Source organism: Mytilus edulis, chromosome 1, assembly GCF_963676685.1.
Source record: "Mytilus edulis chromosome 1, xbMytEdul2.2, whole genome shotgun sequence".
NCBI lineage: Eukaryota > Metazoa > Mollusca > Bivalvia > Mytilida > Mytilidae > Mytilus > Mytilus edulis.
Genome location: NC_092344.1, coordinates 74,005,130 through 74,029,341, shown reverse-complemented (window position 1 = coordinate 74,029,341; position 24,212 = coordinate 74,005,130). Strand labels below are relative to the sequence as shown.

The 24,212-nt window shown below is 32.8% G+C and overlaps 1 protein-coding gene across 1 annotated transcript in view; it reads right to left on the bottom strand.

Annotated features, from left to right (window-relative positions):
• LOC139489791 (metabotropic glutamate receptor 3-like) overlaps positions 1-24,212 on the bottom strand; it is a 53,938-nt gene that overhangs the window by 11,120 nt on the left and 18,606 nt on the right. The window contains exons 2-3 of the mRNA XM_071276635.1: positions 14,255-15,764; positions 3,707-4,776 (exon numbers count right to left, since the gene is read on the bottom strand). Of these exons, the coding sequence (XP_071132736.1) occupies positions 3,707-4,776; positions 14,255-15,635 (2,451 nt within the window). The 5' untranslated portion in view covers positions 15,636-15,764. The remainder of the gene's footprint in view (positions 1-3,706; positions 4,777-14,254; positions 15,765-24,212) is intronic.

Here is a 24,212-nt window from a genome sequence, read left to right as displayed (position 1 = left end):
GAAACTAGTCCAAGAACTGTCTACTAGGTTGCCATAATTTGCCAAGCTGATCTAATATTAAAAGGTTTCATCACAGACTTGTATAAATTAAATGAATAAATCAAATAAGGTTATAATAAATTTAGTGTCTTTGGTAACATGGTTACAGCTAAGCTGTCAGCTCCGTCTAACTCTGCTTTATTACCATCAATGTACAGTGTTACAAAACTTCCGTTTTAAGAATCAAACGCGATTAATATACAACTATTTCAATTTCTTAAATTTCATTTATTTTCCTTTTTAACAGTTGATGGACAAATTTAGTTAACCTCGATAAAAACTAAGACATTTATTTGGAAGATCATTTAATTCTCTTGGGAACACTGAGCAAACTTCTATAATAAGACAATCAATTACTAACAAATATCGATATCGGCTTCTTTTATAAATGTGAACTTATTGTTTTGACCTGACCCAATCAGAATTAAACCTTTCTATTTAGTAGGGTGCTATTTAATAAGATATTAAACGGAAGAGGCTGTCAGTAAAAATGTAGATTTATAAGATGATATAATCCTATGTCAAGTCAGGGATCGATACGATCTTCCGTGTTGATCCAGGCATGAAATTGTTCTGATAACAAAATGGTCCATAGAGTACAAGAAAGAACTGGTTGTAGCAGATGGAAAAGATTACAAAATAATTTAGTCCCTTCATCATCATTGGTACTGCAGATTTTATTGATGAAGGATACATAAATACTTGTTACAAAATGATCCGTCGCTTGATAGAAATAATGAAAACACATTGAAAAGTCATACTAATATAGAAATATTTAGACGTTCTGCGTTGTTAACAAAATAGATAAACTAAGGAGATTTGAAATAATGATTGTCTATGAGACAAATCTACCAGAGATCAAATGACGCGTTGATGTTCGCAACTATAAGTAACTGCTCAACCTTCAATAATAAGCAAATCCCATACTGTTTATTAAGCTATCATAGGTCACAATTAGTTTATTTACTTGGGCGAACCGTTTATAATTACACAATTTATATCATTCAAAGAAACATGCTGCGGTATAAGACAGGAAATAAGAAATGTAATATGACTTTATGTATTGGTAAATATCGACGCAGGTGTAAGTTCTTGTCTGTACAAAATTGTCAACATCCAAGTGAGTATTTAGTCCAGGGTTATGACACATATATATAAATGAGTAAGAGGCCCACGTGATAAATGATAGTAGATTCAGTTATATGTAATGATTTTGCTAAAAGTGATGTCCCACATTAAAATTGTTATTGAAAATTATATGATTCATTTTTGAAATGCTGCATATTTCTATCACTTTTGTAATCAAACGAAAATGAGGGAATTAAAAAGGAAATTGCATTAGCCAGTCACGAATCTTTAAGATAACAGGCAATAGTTTAGAATAAACAAAATAACTTTAAGCTTGTCATAAAAAATAATATTCCAATCAGTAGTTATCAATAGGCCATAACAAAAAGTTATTAAAATGAAAAGAACAAATGCTTTGCTATGTATTAAACAGGTACCCACTTGCATGCTAGTTAAAGTGACTATGATAAAACTTTTAGAGTTAATTATCGAATGCTTGTAAAATGACACTATTGTTGGCTTGCTTGTTTTGTTTGTATCAATGCTTGCTACAGCTTTCTTATTAAGATTGAATTAGGAACTTAGCTCTAAAAGTCACTCCTAGGAACCCATAGGTTAGTATCTCTTTTATCAAGCTGTTTCTAAAACATAGTTGAGGTGAGGTACGTACAGAAAAATATATTAGTATAGTCTATATGAAAATAATGCAAGAATGTTGTTTAAACAAACCCAAGCCGCCTTTTTCTGACATATTTTAAGAGCGATTTCCTTTTTGCGATCTCTGGTGTAAAGTTTCTTTCAGTCTATTATTACAAAGTCATGATAACATGACAGAAATTATCTATTGAAATGCACTCAGAATAATAATGCATGTGTATGGGGTTGAAAATTGACAGGAATTATCCCATTGTTTACAGTCTTGTCGGTTTTGTACTAGCAATAAATGAAATATCAGCAGTAACCTAGTTATATAGTGTGTGCAACGAGGCTAACGAAGTTGAGCACGGCCTTGTTGAAAGTGAGTGCAACCAGTAAAAGAAGAAGAACACATCCGCTATTCAGTTGAATGTAGCATGGCTAAAAGTGCATTAAACCAGAGAAAGACCTTCACAGAATATAATCCAAAGGAAAACCTTAACAGGATATAATCCAGTTGTTAATTAACTGGTCAAAAATGCGTACAACCATTGAAAGAACATTACTGTGAACCAACTAATTTTCGAGGTCGATTTATTTTCGCGATTCGCAAGTAGATATTACTTTACTTCATCAAGTAAATTTAAGAATCGCGAAATTTAATCGCCACAAAAGGGCTAAAAAGGGCTTAATGCGACATAAAGTATCCGCGAAAATAAGTTTGTTTACAGTATTTCATATCGGTTTCTCTTATTGGATAACAAGAGATCACATGACAATCTGTATTCTTAATTAAGTTCATTTTTGACCAGACTGTTTAAAAAAAGTCATTATAGTGATGCATTGGTTGCCCGTATGACAGTGGTATTGACTGCGATAGCGACAATGACATCACTCATGGGTAGTCCTTATCGCTGCCTTAGTCAATACCAATGTCCTTTAGGTAGTCCATATATCACGATAATGACCAGTTTTTCAATAATCATTACGTAAATAGCAGGAGGAACTCAGTTCTTCATAGTATGTTCAAAAATACATGCGACCAGTGAAAGAACACAGCATGTGTACAACTGTTGTAAACAGCATATAGTGCAATCATCCATTGAAAGAAAATAGCAGGAGTTCCCAAGTTAAATACAAGCTAGTCAAAAGAGCTTGAACACAATGTTAAAACATAAGAGGGGAAATCCATTGTAATCAGCCTGGTCGAAAATGCACATAATCAATGCAAATAAATACATTATAAGAGGTCCATAGTTGTATACAGTCTGGAAAGAAGTACATGTAACCAATGATGGGATAAAACAGGAGAAATGTAGTGCTATACATATCCTGGTCGAATGTTCTTGTAATATTGTGATCATAATGAAAGTTATATGTTGACAAAGGGCATGACGTAAGGATGGAATAAGATGATTTTTGGTTTACAGCCTTGTTGAAGATGCCCGTGTGTGTATAGTACCACGACCAGAGTTATAATTGGTCTACATTTATTGCTTCTTTCATTTAAGCGCACTTGAACGTTTGAACATTTCCGTGATGTTTTCAAACTCAAATTTAAATATGTAAAAATCTTTAAATCTTATTATAGGATATGGTTTTTTGCTTATTGTTGCCGTATAATACTTAAAAGTGTATTTATTTATACTCTCGCCATTTGGTTTCTGCCGGATCGTTGCAATTATTTCACATCGCTTTGTATTTATATAGATACAGATGACATTTGTTTTATATCTTTTCAGCCCAGTTCTAAGTCAGGAATATGACAGTTGTTATCCATTCGTTTGATTTGTTTGAGCTTTTGATTTTGCAATTTGATTAGGGAATTTCCAATTTGAAATTTCCTCGACGTTCGGTATTTTTGTGATTTTACTTTTCCTTGATGTTCTGTTTCCAAAACAACTTTGTTTCTTGCAGCAATATTAAAGAAACAATTGTCAAACTTAAACAATAAAAATCTTACCTGGAATGAATTTAAAGTTCCAAAATATATCGGAATGAATGCTAACCAAATTATACATGTAGTGTACATGGCAAATCCGATGAACTTGGATTCGTTGAAATTCTCCGGAATTTTTCTCGTTTTTATTGCAAAGTATGTACATATGATAATGAGTAGCATGTTATACACTAATGACATGAGGAATGATATATCGTCTGTCCTACACTTCAGGATAACCTCATCCCTTCGCTCATTTGGAGTATACAATCTGGTTCCTGGTCTTTCTAATACTAACCAGATAGCAGTGAATAATACTTGTATAAATATGAGAATACTAGCTATCACAATTTGTGATTTTGGACTTATAAATGGCGGTCGCCGTGCAGACCGTCTAGCACTATCAAAAATTCTTGAAATTCGGTTTGTTTTCGTCAGTAGCGAGGAATACATCACAGAAAACCCAAAACCAACACCGAATCTTTGAATTCCACATATAAAGGTGGAAGGCTTGGCTATCAGCACGAATGTTATTAAATAACACAAAATACACCCTGACAACAACATATAACTAAGTTCACGTCCCGACGCCATCACAATGGGCGTGTCTCTAAAATTGAAAAACGTGACTATAACCGTACATGTTGAAAATAGCCCTACACATGCTAAAACGATGGGGATTATAGCGTATATTGTATTCCATTGCATGTATTTCTCAGCAAGAGAATGACAACCCTTTTTATCCAGATCCGGCCATTCACCGTAGCCACACTCCTCACAAGTAAACTCGTCTTTTAAATATTGATATTCTTTACACTTAATACACATCCAACAACACTGATTCGCGTTTCCGTTTTTCCCAACATGCTTATATTCGTCGAATTCACATGGCCTACTGCATCTTGAAGATGGGATATCTTTTGTTCCGCCAGCCCAGACAATCTTTTCAGTATCAAGCTCCAAAGAAGTGGACCAGTTTCCAACTGCAACGTACTCATATAACCGTGTATTTCGATTAAGTTGATAATTCATGATATTGTATCTTCCTAAAGCATCACCTTTCTCGTTAAATTTTACCAGTGCGCCGTATTTATCTGTAAATATATATAAAGATAATGCATAAATACATAAAAGATGCGAGTAATACGAACGTCAACGAGACCCCAACCAAACGACATCTCGAAGTCAACATACAGTCTTCAACTTATGTCTTTCCAATACGTAATCGCAATTTAGTCTCGTGGGTCAAAACAATGAGTGAATAAATAAAACAGAAACTATCAAAGGTAGTGTTCTATTATAAACATACAATGTTTAAATAAATGAAAAAAATATATATTAGATACTGGCAAAGCAACCATTGACGAGATGTCTCACTCAGAAATATATATATACATGAGTGAGCAAAACTAATTAATATGCAGCATAGAGGTGACACAGGGATGCTTATTTCCTACTTCCAATTGCAAGGTGACGAGCGTTTTTGGCTTAAATTATCCTGCTTCTATATTTTATGCCAATTTGCGACAGAGAGTATATTGTGAGAGATTAGAGATTTAGGAAACGAAATGAACGCAATGACGGATAATCTTCCCGTGTTATAATATAATAAACGTATGTCTAACAATATTTTCTGTTTCAATGACAATATAAACAATAAAAGAAATACTAAAAAGATATATATGGTTTTACATCATGAGTACTATTGGTAAATATTGTCCTAAATAGATGTTTATATTGCAAGTTCAATATAATGCTTCATGAGGTAATATGCATGCAATAACCCTATTTTATTGCGTATGAAAACATGATTTTTGTCAGAGCCTGATGAAGCATTAATGTGACGCATTTTTTACATATATGTTTTTGCTATACACTTATCAAAATAACAAAGAAAAGTTACGTTTTGGACATATCTGGTGTTTATAATCAAAAAATTATTTGGACCTTACAGATTTTTATTCTCGATGTTATTTATTTGTTTACTCATCTTTCATATTCACGAGGTAGTGTATTTGTCATTTCTGCTAATTCATGGATGATGTTATATTTTTTGTCTTCCTTGCTACTTAATTCATAAGGTAGGGTATTTGATCCTGTCTGATCAAATATGCATTCAGTTATGTTTCGTCTCCTCTGCTGTTTATATGTATGAGATCATGTATCTGATCATCTCATGCTTTTGTATTCTTTCTGTTATTTATTTGGTCCTGTCTGCTATTCTTTTCATTGGAAAAAGACCCCTCCTAATCTTTTATTCATTCGGTTATGTATTGGGACCTGTCTGGTTTTTTTTAAATCATGTGGTTGTGTTTTTCATCTCTGCTCCTTTTATTCGTGATGTTTTGCATTGTAGCCCTCTGCTGTTCTTAATAATGAGTTGAGGCAAATGGTCTTCTCTCTTAGTTATTTATAAGATAATAGCTGGTCATCGTTGCTGTTTTATTGATGAGGTGAAGTATTCGGTTCTAGCAGATTTTATGTAGGCTTAATAATTTGTATTTGTTACTTATGATGTTATACTTTGGTCCTCTCTGCTGGTGTTATTAACCTCATTTTGATTAGATTTTTTCACAGAACTAGCATTAAGTACTTTTCCCGTTTATACATAACAATAATGGCCGTCCTGTTACCTCCATTTCGGCCAATAATAATTTATAACACAATATTACAGATGAACAAGTGTGCACGTCAAATATCGAATTTGTTCACTCTTGTTCCAATTATTTTTCAGCCTAAAAATTAAAATAACAAAAAATGCCAAACTCCAAGGAAAATTGAAAATGGAAAGTCCCTTAAAAATGGCAAAAATGCAATTAGATTGCAATACTGTATCACACACTGTTACGTAAACAACAAACATCCAAAAGTATAATAAAACAGTTAATATTCCACACATGTTGAAATAAATTAGTTTATTCTGTGACGACTTCGTACCAGTGTCATTAACGACATTGCATGAGTATTTCGTTGATAACTTAATCTGTCATTAGTAAAATTAGTATACGCGAAAATATATGACCAATGCATAAAACGATTTTTCTTTGGAAAATTAAATAATACAATGAAATAATTATGGGTATTGACTTAAATTCTGAAAATTAAGAAGAATTGGATGAGCTTTTCAATCTGGAAATTGCCTGAGATATTCCTTAACGCGATGGAAAAATGATATATCATTAAGACATATATTAACTTAATATAAGTTGGATTCCAGTGCACTTGTACTGAAATTTGATAACTATTAATTCATGGTCTCAATCTGCATCTAAATTAAAATACTCAAAATGTTGTAAAGTTGATTGATTCTTGATTGACAACATATTTGTTACGTTTGGATGAAGAGTTTTCAACAAACCATCGGCATTCATATGTGAACCAACTGTGTTCCCCCTCTTGCGACTTAGTCTGTTATTCAATCAAGGCAACCTTCATACATGAGATTCTTATAAAGACGAAAAGAATTTAGTATTATTTTTTAAATTTATGTTCTGCTATAAAGATGATTTCCTTTCACTTTTTAATTTAATGTATTATAGATATGTTGAAAATATGTTGAAAAATATTGGAAAAAGGGATACGACAGATACAGATACGTCTGTCACATATCTAGAAATGGACAATGAGGGTCGGTTAAGAACAAAATTTTAAAAGAGATGATGTTAGCCTTACAACTGTGAATTTTCTATTCATTTGTAGCAACATTTCAACAAAGCCAGCATATGATGTATATTTCTCCAAAGTAATACAATATTAAAGAGCTTGCTTATCTTTTATGATTTACTTGATCGTAGTTGTCTATTTACAGTGAAGCTAATAAACCAAGAGATTCAAGTCGTTAAGTTGGAATCATCTTTTGCTTAATTTTACAGTTGCATCACAATTGGTTTACCGCATGGTAAATAAAGGTAACAGTAGTGTACCGCTGTTCGAAATTCATAAATCGATAGAGAAAAAACATATCCGGGTTACAAACTAAAACTGAGGGAAACGTATTAAATATAAGAGAACTACGACACAACAGAAACACAACATTAAAATGTTACACACACTGAAACGAATTATAATATAATGGTAATATCTGTTTAACAGACGACGATTGATATGTTCCAAGTGCCGTAACCACATTCCAGTCCTTTTTTCCTAGAATGTGACCGACCGAACGACACACAAGCCTTGGAAATATTGACATCATGATGAATTTGTAATGAATGAATAACGTCAGACATGTTTTAAGTAAAGAGTGGGAAACACACTAGCAATGTCTTACAAGAAAATGGTAAACAATTTACAGTCCAGATAAAAAAAACACAACAACATATATGTTTGTTTTAATATGACATTGAACATTATTAGTCTCATTACCGATGAGTTAACACGTAATCGAGTTAACATTTGCATGTACTAACTACTTGTAATTCGTATGGAATTTGCAACTGGTAAGGGTTTTCTGTAACAAATTAACACCTGATAATTAAAAAACAATCAGCGAGAGGCAGGTTTCACTCGTTTGGTATATGACTTTAGCCAACATTTTTGAAGAAGACACTACTAAATACATTTCTCTGGTAGCACATTTAAGCCAGTGAATACAGTTAATACAGTTAATATAGGCAATATATTATAGTGTAACATCCCGCACAGACTGGTTGGTATATGAAACAGAAAGAAAACTAGGCGTTCATGAATATGTATTATTTGCAAATCAAATAATTTTTATTCAGAAAATACGTGAAATGGCTAAAAAGGCACACCCTATGTACTGTTTTTGAGTCATGAATAGATAACTCACATCCTTTCTTTTTAAATATACATATATATATAATTTGATTTTACAGTTGGAAAAAACAAATTGGAGAAGGTTGAAAATTACAAGTATTTAGGGATTACATTTAGTCATAACGGAAGTTTCATAACCAATGCGGAAAATTTGTCGAAAGGCGGTGGGAGAGCACTAGGGTCGATCATATCCAAAATTCATAACAATAAAGACTTTGGATTTAATGCCTACGAAAAACTGTATTACTTGTGTGTAGTTCCTATCTTAGATTATGCCTCAGGTGTTTGGGGATACAGAAAATTTCTAACAATAGACGTCGTTCATCGTTTTGTGCCTACTCTCGCCCTACATGGAGATGTTGGATGGATCCCAAGCCAGTTTCGAAGATGGATAAACATGGTCAGGTATTGGAACAGAGTCCTCAAATTTGAAGATGAACACATAACGAAGGTCGCCTTTAATACAGACTATAATCGTTGTACCGACAATTGGTGTAGCGAATTGAAAGACATTCTCTGTAAACTTAATTTAGAACATTACTTTGATTCAAAAACTGCTCTTAATTTGAAAACTGCAGAAATGAACATCAGCACCTTTATTCAAACATGTGGAATGATGATATAAAACAAGTGCCATACTATACAAGAAAAATATAAATGAAATCTAAACGTCTTTAATCCTGTTGTTAAGTGCCACCTCGCATGAATCTTTTGAAAAATGATTTATTAATATGATCGAACGTATAAATGTACTTCCCTTTTTGAAAGCTTAATTAAATTATTAAATATTTTGTAAGTTAGTTCTTGTCATTAAGTGCAATGGAAAAGAACAGTTGTAAGTAAGCATATGGACAAGTTTTGTTTGGTAAACATAGCAATATGTTCTTTTCTAGTACTTATTGCAATAGTAAAATATTATTTCAAACGGATACAAATCAAGAACTTTTAGATATAGTTACTGTAAACATAAAGATCAAAAGGTATTCAAAACACGCTTCTGTTGAAACAGTCTTGAAAGATAATTTAATTATATTAAAAAAAATCTTGTAAGGTAATTTATATTAAAAATAATTGAAGGAGTGTGTAAATAAAAATCAGATGACGCAAAATGAAACACATGTGTAAACTTTGATTTGAAATAAACATATGCTTATGAATTTTTTTTTCACTTGAAAAAACAGAAATTATCAAAGCTTACAATAGTTACAATAAGTTAGCCCCTCTCAATAAAGATCTTCCATCAGATTTCAAAAGATGTGCTGTCTATTCTTAATATATAAATGCTTATTTTGTCTTTAAAATCGGTACAACAAATGTTATTACAACCACTGTACCAACCCTAGACTGTCAGTTAACGAGGTTACTTACAAAGTAGTAACCAGTGCTTACCTACTTGTATGCATAAACTAATGCATTTAGATTATTAGTTTTCATATTCACTGTATATTTTCTCTAATTTTATTCATAAACAAGAATGTATCCATAGTACACGGATGCCCCACTCGTACTATCATTTTCCATGTTCAGTGGACCGTGAAATAGGGATCAAAACTTTAATTTGGCATTTAAATTAGAAAGATCAAAGCATAGTGAACATGTGTACTAAGTTTTATGTTGATTGGACTTCAACTTCATTAAAACTACCTTGACCAAAAAACTTTACCCTGAAGCGGTACAAACGGACGAACAGACGCACAGACCAGAAAACATAATGCCCCTCTACGATCGTAGGTTGGGCATAAAAAATAGGTGTGTACATTGTAACTCGTCCAAGTAGAGTTGATCTGATGACTTAATGTTATATAATGTAATATTGAGAATTGAAGTGTAAACCCTCTTTAATTTCGATGTGCATGCATGTTATGCGTTGCTTATCTTTGAATTTTTACATTGTTTGTGTCAAGCGTATCTAAGTGGTCACCATTAATACTGCTGCGAGTGTAATTTCATTATCCGAAAAGGTATCATCCGCCCAGTAGCAGTACTATTCATATGTAAGGAATGGATGACCTTTACATACGCTAATTGCAACTTTTAAAATACTTTTGTTGGTTTATACTGTTAATGTATATTTAAATATATTAAAAGGTATGAGTTCGATCCCCCAAAAGTTTGTTAGCAAAAAAAGATTACTCGAAACTATTAGACTTATTTAAATAAATTTATATATGTTACGTTCATAATCATTATGTCAAATCATAAAAATACAAATTGTTTAATAGTTACTAAACAAGAATGTGTCCCCAGTACACGGATGCCCCACTCGCACTATCATTTTCTATGTTCAGTGGACCGTGAAATTGGGGTCTAAACTCTTATTTGGCATTAGAATAAGAAAGATCATATCATAAGGAACAGGTGTACTAAGTTTCAAGTTGATTGGACTTCAACTTCATCAAAAACTACCTTGACCAAAAACCTTAACCTGAAGCGGGACGAACGGACGGACGAACGAACAGACAGACGGACAAACGGACGTACAGACCAGAAAATACAATGCCTCTCTACTATCGTAGGTGGGGCATAAAAAAACTTTTAGCTATTTTTTTCAATTTTGGGATACGTAAAGTGCTATGTTACCATATACCATTGTCAATAATTGAAATCCAGATATTCGTATTCGATATACCTAGAAGTTATAAATCTCTATGTTATTTTGTTAGCTAAAGTTGTGTATAACTGTTTTTTTCTTCAATTTTGACTTCTTGCAGGAAATTGATCAACTAATTACAGTGAATGCATCGATGTGAGAGATAATGAATACATAATAACACAGTACTTCGAGCAGCGGAGAATAAATTCTGGGGCTTTCCCGACTAATTATGCAGTTTGACATGAAATTACATGGCTGTTTGGCATCTCTTATGTAGAGTTCAATTCTATTTTTTTTTGGTATTAATGATTAATGATTAACTTTTGGAGCCAAAAAGAGTCATATAACATTTTTCTAATGTCAACACACCTACGAATCGTTAATTAAGTGACCGATATCGCGATGTTGTTAAAATCGTTTTATCATGAATAGGATAACGTTACGTTACTTGGAAATTAAATAGTTTCAATCAATACAAAAGTTGATTGAATATGCTTAGTTAGGATAATGACGATTACACATTTTAACCCAAAACGAATCAAGTGAAAGACGAATTAATTTGGCAATCTTTGTATTCGATTATTGATATTTTTTTTTTCTTTGTAGAAGAAAAAAGAAAGTAACGACAAATGCAGGACAACCTACAACAACTCCATCAATAACATGGTATACAATAAAACTACGAAGAAATTCTACTCATTTATCAAAATCTGAAAACGCTTGTATTGTCCCACTATACGTTACGAGGGTACTTACATTCAACATCATCAGAAAAAGCGGAAATACTGAACCGCTAGTTTTTGTCAGTCTTCAACACCAGAAACTCAAACAGTATGCAACATCTTGGGGGAATTACTATAAAGCCAAACACACATAGAAAGGTGTTCTGAAATTGCTAAAAGACTTTAATCCTCACAAAGCTCGACAGAATATCAACCAAAGTCACGAAGAATACGGTGACAGTGATCACTTTTTTAAAAATGCTGTTCCAACAATCAATTGACCAAGGGACCGTTCCAGATGATAGGAAGCTAGCATTCGTCATTCCAATATGTAAGAAAGGAAATAAAGCGATCGTTCTGTATAACAAACATCAGTTTGCTATAAAGTTGTAATGCACATTATTTACAGCCATATCATCAACCACCTAGAGGCCAAACACACCAGAGCCGATGAATAGTAAAAAGGCAATAATGCGAGCGCCAGTCCATCAATACGATTGATGATCTGGACAAGGGACTGAACAGCAGATAGATGCTACACGTATCCTGCTTGATTCAGTAAGGCTTTTGACAAAATGAGAGTTTTGCTGTGAAAATGAGAGTTTTGCTGTGAAAATGAGAGTTTTGCTGTGAAACTGCACTTATATAACGTGAATAGCAGTACACTGCAGTGGATTAAGAGCTTCCTTGTAGACAGATAACAGTAAGAAATTGGTTGATGGCGTGTCATATAATGCCACTAGGAAAGTCTGTCCACCATTAAATAATCTAGTCTATAAAAAGTAAAATTACAAAAAATACCGGCCTCAGAAGAAAATCAATTCGGAAAGTCCACAATCACATGGCAAAATCAAACAACAAAACGCATCGAAAACAAATGGTCAAGAACTGTCATATTCCTGACTTGGTACAGGCATTTTCAAATGTAGAAAATGGTGGATTGAACCTGGTTTTATAGCTAGCTTAACCTCTCACTTGTATGACAGTCGCATCAAAGTCCATTATATAAATATGACCTACTATCAAAATTTCAAAAGATCTTGATTAACTGCAACAGTGATAGAAAGACTGGATGATGAGGTTCATAACATGACCAACAAGCGGAAAATAACTAAGGTCGATTTTTCCATGCATGGCTTAATTTTACAACCGACTGACCGGGCGAAATACTTGGGCGTTACAATCAGCAGTAAGAACACTTATCAGTAGCTTCACGAAAAAGGCAAACAACACCTTTAGATTTTTGAGGTGACATATAAGCAGCTCGTCCTCCAAATACACAAAAGCAACAAGCTACAACACCCTTGTCCAATCTTGTCCGCCCACATATCGAATGTTTGTGTACTATTTTAAACCATTCAACCGGAAAACATAGCCATCGCAACTATAAAGCGTCGTGCAGCCAAATTCATCATAAGTTACTATAGGAGAGATAGAATTACATCACGTTCCAACAACTACAGAAAAGCTTGCAGTCACGCAGATATCAACAATTGTTTTAACCAGTTTTGATAGAGAAGAAGGGGCTAGTGTATACTGCATATGTTGCATTATACTTGATTGAATAGCAGTCTTGGGTACTGATACGGCCGTTTAATTTTTATAATTACGTCTAAAATGTATTTAAAGGCATCTATTACTTCAAATTCGCACTAGTACTTCATATTTACACTATTTCTCAATTTTGATTAAAGAGTGACTTACTTAACTTAACACCTGGTTTAATGTTTTATATGCATCACCCCATATCCTTTCTTTTAATGTGTAAACAGAGGGACTATGCTTCTTTACAAAAACAAGTCTTCAAATTTGACACAAGGAAAGGTTCTAATATTTTGCAGTAACAAAATGTTTGTTCAGCAAGTTTTTAATCTTTCAAGGAGTAAAGAATCAAGATTAGCACTGTTATTTGGTCGATTTCGTTTTGCTCAGACTTTAGTTTACTATACAAAGTGTGTTGTAGATTGTTGTCTTTTGATCTCATTAAAGGATTGTGGACCTGTTAGTTAGTATTTCAAGAAGTAGAGTATAGACTAAAACAGATCTCAAAAACTCGAAAAACCATTTGTTATATAAAAGAAGAAGAGAAAAAACCCGGATGAAATCGAATGAATTAAAAATTTATCGACCTACCACGTGCACTACCCGAGATCCAGACTATGTGTGTACACTATGACACAATAGGGAATTGGACTTAATTAGTAAATGTTTAGATCAGATGTTTTAAGACTATGTTACAAACACAACTGTTAAGATTAACATTAAAAGCAATATGTCTTTAACTATTAATGCCGGTTACTTCCTGGTATGCACTTAAAAGATTGTCTTCTCTGATACACCCACTCTATATCTTTTCATTTTCAATTAAGTATTGCTCTTTTGTTTGTCACACAATTTTCTATATGAATTAATTCAATTTATAATTCTGAACCCGTTCCAGTAATGGAGCTTCCTTTAATAATACTGAGTCTCACTCACCTGTAAAGGATGTGTTTAACAAATATGACTTTAATAGTGTTTCCCCATTCAGCTTGGTCATTTCAGCACACAACTCTGCCTTCCCCGTCCTATTGCCACAAATATTCGCATGCATGTTGTGCAAGGCGATAGCTAATGCATACACGGCATTATAAATAAACTGGACTTTACTCTCCTGTTTATATACAGAAAGTGACAATCGTTCTTTCCCAGTACAAAACTTTGCCAACGGATTTGTAATAGGATGGGTAACGTTAGGCCAACTGCACTTATGAACCTTTGCCCAGTATTCTCTAAACCAAGGGTTTCTTTTATTGTCTTGTGGGTTCAATTTGAAAAAGTACTTGTCGAATTCGGGTAGAAAAGTAGATTGTAATTCTAAAGTCAATGCTCCCTCAGCCGCTCTTTCGTGGTCTGCAACAGCAGCCGTTTGCTGACCCCAACCGTCAGCGGCTATCCAATAGAACCGACCATACATGTTTTTCTCATGAACAGCTCTTAGAATACCTTTCGCATCTTCCTGTCTAAGAAATAAAATGATAACTTTGGCATTTTCTGGTGAGGCTGCTAATTTTTGTACCGCGTCAATATACGAGTTCTTATTAGCATTGGAATTTATTTTGATTGACTCTGAAATGCAAATATTCCTCGCATTAGCTTCCTCTACAAATGCTTCAATACCGGAAACCCCATATTCTCCTTCCGATGCCACTGTGGATACGTATGTCCAGTTGAATTTTGACACAATGTCAACCATAGCCTTAGCTTGAAAATTATCTGGTGGGACTGTTCTAATGAAATAGTCATAACGTTTTTTATCACTTAATCTTGCACTGGTGGATGCGTAACTTATTTGGGGGATTTTAAATAATCGTAATAGATTTGCAACTTGCTCAGAAACAGAACTATACGAGCCACCAATAACACCTGCTATTGCTTTAGGTGTTTTATTAGCCTTTGCAAGGGATCCATCTTCACACCGGAAGTCGGAAGCATCAAGAGATGTAAATGTTCCGCGTATAAACTCTAAAGATCTATCCAATGCAATTGTTTCCCTAGCACACGTGTCAAATATTTCGGTTCCGATTCGTATTCCAGGAAGAATATTTTGATCCAGATTTATTTCATCCAAAGTAAAGAGCATTGCTTCTAACCTTTGAATTCCACGGTCAGGATTAATTGCACCACAAGTGCCGTCTGCACCCTTTTGGTGAACAGGGAAAAGTCCGCCAAAGAGAAATCTCCCCGGTATCGTGGCTGATCTTACTGATTGAGTCACAGCTGTCCCATGTAATATACAAATATAGTTTAAAAACACTGTTATTTGTATTAATTTCCAATGTTCTCGGCCAGAACGTTGTACGGTGAAAGATGTCGCCATTCTCCGTCCATTACTGGTCAGTTATTATTGTAATATCCCAACAAATATCATTAGTGCTATCAATCAGCTCCATAATGTGACTTATAAAACCATCAACAATAAACTGTTACTACACCATTATCTTGTTCTCTGAAAAGGACAAATTGCATCATTATAGATTTATATTGAAAATAATTTGCTACTATAGCAGACTCGAACAAGTGATGATGGAATTTTTCACTACTGCTTATACCTCATTCATATCAGAAGTTGGAGTATTTATCAGATTAAATAACCAATTTTGTCACAGAACCAAGCAGAAAATTCTCTAATGTAGGCATCCCATCTGTCAGAAGTGACAAATTCTCACGCCATCACTATCACAACCCGACACATGGATTGGAAAAAGTGTTTTGTCAAGATGAATGTCACAAAAACATTGGACGAATGCGCAGTTTTCGAGAAAAAATTCTAAAATTGTACTGTAATAAAGCCACGTACCACTGATGAAAGAGCGCTGAAAGCTACAAGATTATGTTGATCTTAACAAATTACAAATGAAAAGTAAAGAAGATACGTCACACAATCTAGACATTATTACAATTTAATCAGAACATGACATGAGAATTCTCTCAACTAAATTAATTTTGAAAGGTTATTCTTAAAAACATTTTTTTTCTCTCTCAAAAATTCTAAAAGAAAATAAGCTTCCGAGTCCAATCTAATCAGCGTCTTTTGAAGGTAAACGTGAATTTTTATGTAATGATGAAACTATTTTAAAATATCTTCTTAAAATAGAATTGTAGCTTTTAACGGATGCAAGCAAAACAAGCTGCGCAACCAATTAACTCTTTCAATAAAGTCAAATAAAAAGATAACTTTACCCGAATTTGCTATTTTCGACATAGATTTTGTACAAGAAAAAAAATCGCTGAAGTGTTGCACATATTTTATTTCTCTGGTCGTCGGAAAACATCATCTCGTAATTAATAAATATCACTTATACAAGTGAGAAAGAAATCATCTGTATTTAATATGATACTTTTCTTCATACTCTACCACTAATTATGGACTTTCCGAATTGATTTTCCTCTAAGTTCAGTATTTTTGTGATTTTACTTTTAACAATGTAGTCCTGGTTCTCAGTATGAAACTTACAAAGAATTTTCTCTTCAAATAAAATATTAATCTACATGTAATTAGAAGTAGTTCCATATGTAAAACGTTAAGCGCAAATGATAATTTACCGATTTAACATTGCATATTCAGCAAACCCATTTATATTATTCCTTACCCATCAAATATGTGTTGTGCATTCTTTTGCTGAAAGACAATCACAAGCCTTGTTTATGGTGTTTCATATAATACCTTTTACAAACGTCTTTGTAAATTGTCATTTGGGAACTGGTTACAACTTTTACGATATAAATTTCACAAAACATGTGCGCTGGAAGACTTTTATTATATACAAACACTAATATTGAAATCAAGCACGATTCATGTGCTGGAGCTTCTATTGGGAGAAGAATTAAACAATTTTACACTCGACAAAATGCTGCAACTCGACCATTTAATTCGAGAAATGGAAAGCTACACGTATATATATATATATATATAGTCATGACCAGTGGGAGACAGTTTGCTATAAAAATCAATTATATGTCCAATATGTCAGTTGGGATGGTTAATGATTTAACTATTATGTAGAAGTGATAATATACTTGTATCATTAGTTTATTCATAGGTTTGCCCCGTTCTCATCGCTGCTATGATGGTTTATACAATTCTATAATTATCTATGATAGAATAAGAGTGCGGATTGAGTAAATTTCGCTTAGTAGTAGAATTGAAATAAGAAGATATTATATGATTTTCAATGTGTTACATGTACCTACCCATAGACCAAAGAAAAAACATTCAGGCCTTCAACAATGACTACATTTAGTAAGCTATAAAGGGTCCCAATATGACAAAAATGTTAAACAATTTAAAAAAGAAAACAAACAAAAATAGGCCCCCATTTTTTCCTACAACAATGCAGGAACAATAACTACATATGCAAGTAGCATTTATTTATATTAATCACAAAAAAAATGAACTCCGAGGAAAATTCAAAACAGAAAGTCCCTTATCTCATTAAAGCTGTTAATATATATACATGTAACTACATGTATTTGTCTTGTTTAATAATAGCATACCGATATTAAAAAAAAAAAGAATATGAATTCAATTAACTTGTTAATATAATGTTCATATTATTTCATTAAGGTTGGAACTCAAACTACATTGGCTATAACCGTAAGCGGAAAAGTATTATTTTTTAAAGATATGATTGTACAAACAAACATGTGTTGTGGAGGATTGTCCCATTGGCAATCATACCACATCTTTTTTTATATATAAAAAGGTAACACTGGATATAAAAATGCTAATAAGAAAACAACATTTTCAGTGCTTACATTTCTTTTAAAATTAAATTGTATCATTAGACATGTGATTTTTTTTTATATCTTAACGCCCTCTGAAATGAACAAAAATCAATGATAGAAAATGTCAATTGGACAAACAGCGAAAATCACATTCCTCCAAAAAACCTTTAGAGGTCACCATTCGTGCAACTGATTTTTATTAAATATGTTTGTTTCCAGAAAGGTTACTCCTAAATTACATGATCGCTTAACTTTTAAAATACTTAATTTAACGATAAAATTATGATTACATTCATATGGTGTTATCTAAGAACGAAGGGCAGTCATAAGTAATGTAATGTTATTTGATGAACTGAAAATCGTTTATAATTTTGGAGAATTGTCATTTGTGATAATTCATCCTTATCTCATCATTTTTTATTGAAGCAATTTTTGTCATTTAATTTTAAAATATGACATAAAATGTGGTAGTGAAGCGATAAACAATTTATGCATAGTCTAGAAAGAAACATTTATGAACAAAATCAGAGCTTTACGAAAAACAATCAAATACATTTAAAAAGAATAAAAACAACGCCAAAGGAAGGTTAGTTCGGTAGGATAAAAGTCATAGAATTATGATTTATCTTTAACACTAGCTAAAGCTTATATCATCTGTCGCGTAACGACAAATCCACAAAATATCTGTTAACAAGATTAGGCCTGGTGGTAATAAAACTAAGTACTCGGAGTACAGATGTGTGCCTGAAGCACCATATATATTATTTTGATTGGTTGATTTCTACGTCTGACCTCTTGTACTCGTTTGTGTCTGAAATAAAATATTTTGTCTTTAAATTTGTCTTGAGTACAATTATCGCACTCGGAAGTTTTATGACAACACGTTTAGGGGTTGAGGTCATAACACTTTTCTCAGTGCTCGGAGCACAAAATTATGCTCGAAACATGAAATGAAGTTTTGATTGATTGATATGAGTATGAGTGCAACAACAAACTGAGTCGAAAGTTAACAAATGAGTTCGATTATCGTACTCAGACTCAGAAATTTAGATGTGTTGCCTTGAGCGCAATTATTGTCCCCAGGGAAAATGAATACTGAGAATATTATGTATGACAGAAACCAAAGATATATTGATGGGGGGGGGGGGGGGGATTTTCTTCAGGGTTGTTTCTGTAACCATGCAGACTACTCATTTTGCTCCTATGTTATATGTACATTTATCTAACCTATATATTGATGGGGATATGATTGGTTAACGTACTACACGTGGTGACTATATATATTTGGTATAAGATGCCCTAAAAAATACACGGTTAGTTACCATATATGGCTAGCAAGCACATTTGGCTAGTAAAGAGTTACTAACCTTTCAAAACAAAAAAGAAATCTGAAAGGTTTAAACAGGCGAAGGAACTGATAATGAACGATTGCATTCATAAAACAAATGCAAAGCTAACACGTTGTTATTGTTGGCATATGTTTTTGTATAGACAAATGGAAGTACGAAATGTACGTTCTTAAACATGTTAAAACTAAGTATTGCTAGGCCGATAGTCTAAATACCACATATTTAGAATAAACAGTTGAAACAGTTAAATAGTTAAAATAGTTCAGATTTCTAAAGGAGAGTCATAACGTGTTTCAATAAATCATTTTGCCTATCATTGTCTTTGCTCATCTTGTAACTGTGAAAACTTACAAACTTTTTAAGTTTTGATGAGATTTATCAGGTGTGTCGACAGGTAAATTTCATCACGTCATACATATGCCATTTCATGTATTATCCGTGGTATTTGTTAAGTCTAGTCAAACTGAAGGCAGAGTTAGGTAGATTTGTTCAATGCCCTACATATGGCACATACACGACATAGGTTGTATCGATTATCGGATTTTTATGACTCTAAAATAGCAGCTGCGAGTAGCAATATGAATCTTTTTGCCGAGTTCAAAAAGGGTTCGACATGTGTCGCACATATGTTTTTTTATTATGTCAGGCATACTGATAAAAGACATGAGATTTATCTTAATTTTACATATGATTTTTTGAAAGCTTCATTTTGATCTCTGTTTTAAGAAGTAGCTCCAGAAGGCGCGTGTCGCCAACCTTTATTATTAACAGCAAAATAATAGAACGAAAAAAGAAACATTAGAGAACACTATTGTATTTAAAATACATATAACAAATATAAAAATAAGAACATGTAGTATGTTTGCCATTGGGACATTTATCCTCAAAAGGCCAAAGGACAAACATGTCTTCAAATGTAAAACCAGTTTTTCGTAGATAAACAATTTGAAAGTAAATGGAAGAACTATAATTCATTTTCTGTCGTTAAGATTTCCATTTCCTTAAGTACCTTGTTGACTTTCAGAAGTTTTATTTTAAATTGTTATTTTAACGAATTGATACTTCCAAACAGAAAGTAAAATAATAGCTCATTTCATTAAGTGGCAGGACATTAAAACTCAATTATCTCGACAACATTGTGTTTTTATATGGCGAATTACAGAAACGTATCAATCCTGAATGGTATGAGGGTATTTTGTATTTAATTCTGTTTTTAATATATTTTTTATGAATGATCTTTGACTATGTCGATTAATGTCTCGACGCTGTTTTCGTTTGCCCCTGGAAATTTTAATGTATAATTTAAAATACAAAATGCTTATAGCCATTTTCCGAATGCTTTAACAAGTATTTGAGGTTTTTTTTAGTATTCTTTGCATAAAGCAATCTATATACTTAATTTAGACTGCAAGATGAATATTTCGGTTCCACGACCAGGATTTGCAAATTTAAGATTGCAGCTCAAAGTCATTGACTGTCTTCAAATCTGTTTTTGTACTACAATGATTACTGTCCTCCCAATTGCTGGTACAGTATTTTATTGGTTCGACATTAATAAAATTGATAATAGAAATGGGGAATCTGTCAAAGAGACAACAACCCGACTAAAGAGCAGATTAAAGTTGAAGGCCACCAATAAGTCTTCAACGCAGCGAAAAAATCCCGCACCCAGAAGTGGTCATCAGCTGATCCCTAAATGAAATTATGTACTAGTTCAGTTAAAATGGACGTCATACTAAACTCCAAAACATATAAATAAACTAAAATAAAAAAAAACAAGACTAACGAAAAATGTGTTTATTTCTAATGCAAAGACCCTATACTGTATGAGTGAATCAATATTAATACCAATATCTGCAACCCTTAATGACCTGACAACAGTATTTAAATAAGTATGTTCTATGGTTTGGTGAGCTTTTAAGGTAAATGTCGAAATATTTTTCTGCTTTTCAAAGAATATTATAATAAAAGATTGGATGTTAAATATCTGAACGTACAAGATGTCTGCATAAAATCTTTTTTTGGAGCTGCATATCTTTATTTTGTCCGATTATTCTTCCGCTATTTAAGCCAGATTATTTAGAACTTATTTTTTAATGAAATTGTTTTCAAAAACATTTTGTCGCATTTTAAGATTGCGGAAGTGTTTTTTAAAGTACTGCTTGTATCTTTCAATCGTTTACTTAGTATCATGTGGAACTAGTTTACTTTAACTATGATTAGTAATTGCTAAAATTATCTTTAAAAATTTCAGTAGTTGTAACTCAGCATTAAAGTAAATATTTGTGGTTCATATGTTTTTGATGTGGACTAATGTCTTTAGCATTCCTTGGTTTTAGAAATGTTTACATAAGCCATTCTCTTCACACAGTTTTGTAATTATTTCATAAAATAGATTATTTCACCTGTTGCATATAAGAAAATGCTTAATTAAGCTTCAAAATAAAGCAGTGCATATATTTCAAATTTCCAATTTTTCACAGTACACATAGTTGATTTGGAACATCCAAAAGAGTTGATCTCTTGTGAATGTTCTAAATCAACTCAAGTCTCAATTTAACTTTTTGTCAGATTTTCGGTATCCACTGGTTATGTCTAATAGAATGAAATTCATAACAGTGTAGCTATGGCCAGTCATTGACTGGGGAAAATTAGGTGAACGTTCGTCTGTAATGCCCACTGCTCACGACGTACTTATCATAGAAATTTAAACTGTGAGGTCACCAAAGGTTCTAAACGCCTAAATAAAATAATTAAAAATCCTAATCAGGAATAACCTTTGTAATTTGAAAATAAATAAAAATGGCCTTCAACACGGAGTCTTGGCTCACACCGAACAGAAAGCTATAAAGGTTGAATACTTAAAATTCTTTACTTGATTTTTTGTTATGGTTTGACCATCAATTTTCCTAATATGATATCGCACGTTCTTTCAGATTTTTTTTTTTACTTAATTGGCTTTAAAAGTTACAATGCATGATGTCGTCTGTTTATGTAGTTCATGTGTTTTTCGTTTCTCGTTGGTTTTCCCGTTTGAATGGTTTTACACTAGTAGTTTTGGGGCCCTCTATAACTTGCTGTTCGGTGTGAGCCAAGGCTCCGTGTTGCAGGTCGTACCTTGACCTATAATGGTTTACTTTTATGAATTATTACTTGGGAGGAGAGTTGTCTCATTGGCACTCATACCACATCTTCCTATATCTATCTATACATTTTTTTCAACAAAAGAATACATCACAACAATATAAGTTTTGTAAGAAACGTGAGAAATTGTGTTGGACTTAAAGATAAGGCAAAGTGACAAATATCTGAAAGAATGAATCGTTTTATGGTATTAAACAAACAAATCAAATGATTTTTTAATTATCCAGAACTCTTCACAAACAAACCCAACATGTATACGCATTGAATAAATAGTAGGCCATTCTTAAATGATCACACCGTAGAAGTAGTTGTGCTCTTAATCAATGAGATATTTTGTGAATTAACCCCATCAACTTAATAGTTTTTTTTACAATGGATAAACCTATTTTTTTATTATTATTAAATAATATTATCTCTGAACATTATTATTCTTATAAATGACACGGTTGTATTTGATGATTATAATAAATATTTAAAACAAATTCCTTTCAAGCTTTGTAAAAAGAAAGTTTCATTTTATGTATCGGAATGTGTAACAAGTGAATATTTCAATCCCCACTGGAAGGCCTCTGACAGACTGGGTGAGCATAAAATCATAGCCGTTGACAAACAAGTTACAACCTACAAACGTTTTACTGTCGACCACACTGTTATGCAATTAATTCTAAGTGCTTTTAAAGATTTGGGTCAGCTTTTCGTAATGTTGTTACATATAGTTTGTTTATGACCCCTTCTGTAGCCATGTGAATTACGAAATTTTGAAACTGCAATAGTACCAAAACAGCAAAGGTAGTGAATAACAGAGATGGACCATTATGTATTATTCTCGCCAAATTTTCAATGGCTTATATCTCATAAATCAGGACATGGATCTTTCATATTTTTTATTGCTGTTTTAGTTCCGTCATTCATATATCATCAATGTTTAAATTTAACAGTCTTTAAAGAAGCTTCTTATTTTGAAACAGACTAGCAAAATGTACATTCAAAAGGACAAAAAAATGGAATAAAGTTAAACAAAATGAGGTTTGAAGAGCTCCGTTTTCGGACATCATCATGATATGAGCCTATAATGTGATAAAGAATTTGTAATTAGTTCTTAATTTTAGCTTAATGAATATACAACTTGTTCTTTGGAGCATTTGAAACTGCTCAAGATGCGGAAGAATATTTAATCCTCGAAGCGAAAAATATTAAATGTGACGAACATACTTCTAATCAAACATGAACTTTGCATGAATAATAACATCAATTTAACGGCATGAGAATGTCATAAGTCATCTCTAAAGATTGCATCTAAATTTAAAGGTTAGAAATAATCCGTTGAATTTTCCACGAGTACTAAAGTTCAAATGAAAGTCAATTTGTACTTGGAAATCATGCCCACATCTCTCTAATCGTATTTAGGGACTTAATTGTCAGATAAAGCAGAAAGGTTGACCTCTCAATTTACTGCACCCAATGTATCAAAAAGGCATTATCATCAGCAACATATCGTGACCTAAGCCGGGATATACTGAACAAATATCTTACCCGGAAAGCCTACTGTCGAATTCATATATTCTTAACGCGCTTCTTAGTATTTCTCATAGATGAATGTATATACCGTTTCAAGGGACACACGGATATTCCTTTTGAATAGAATCATTTTCATAACAGCGTGGTCAATACCATTT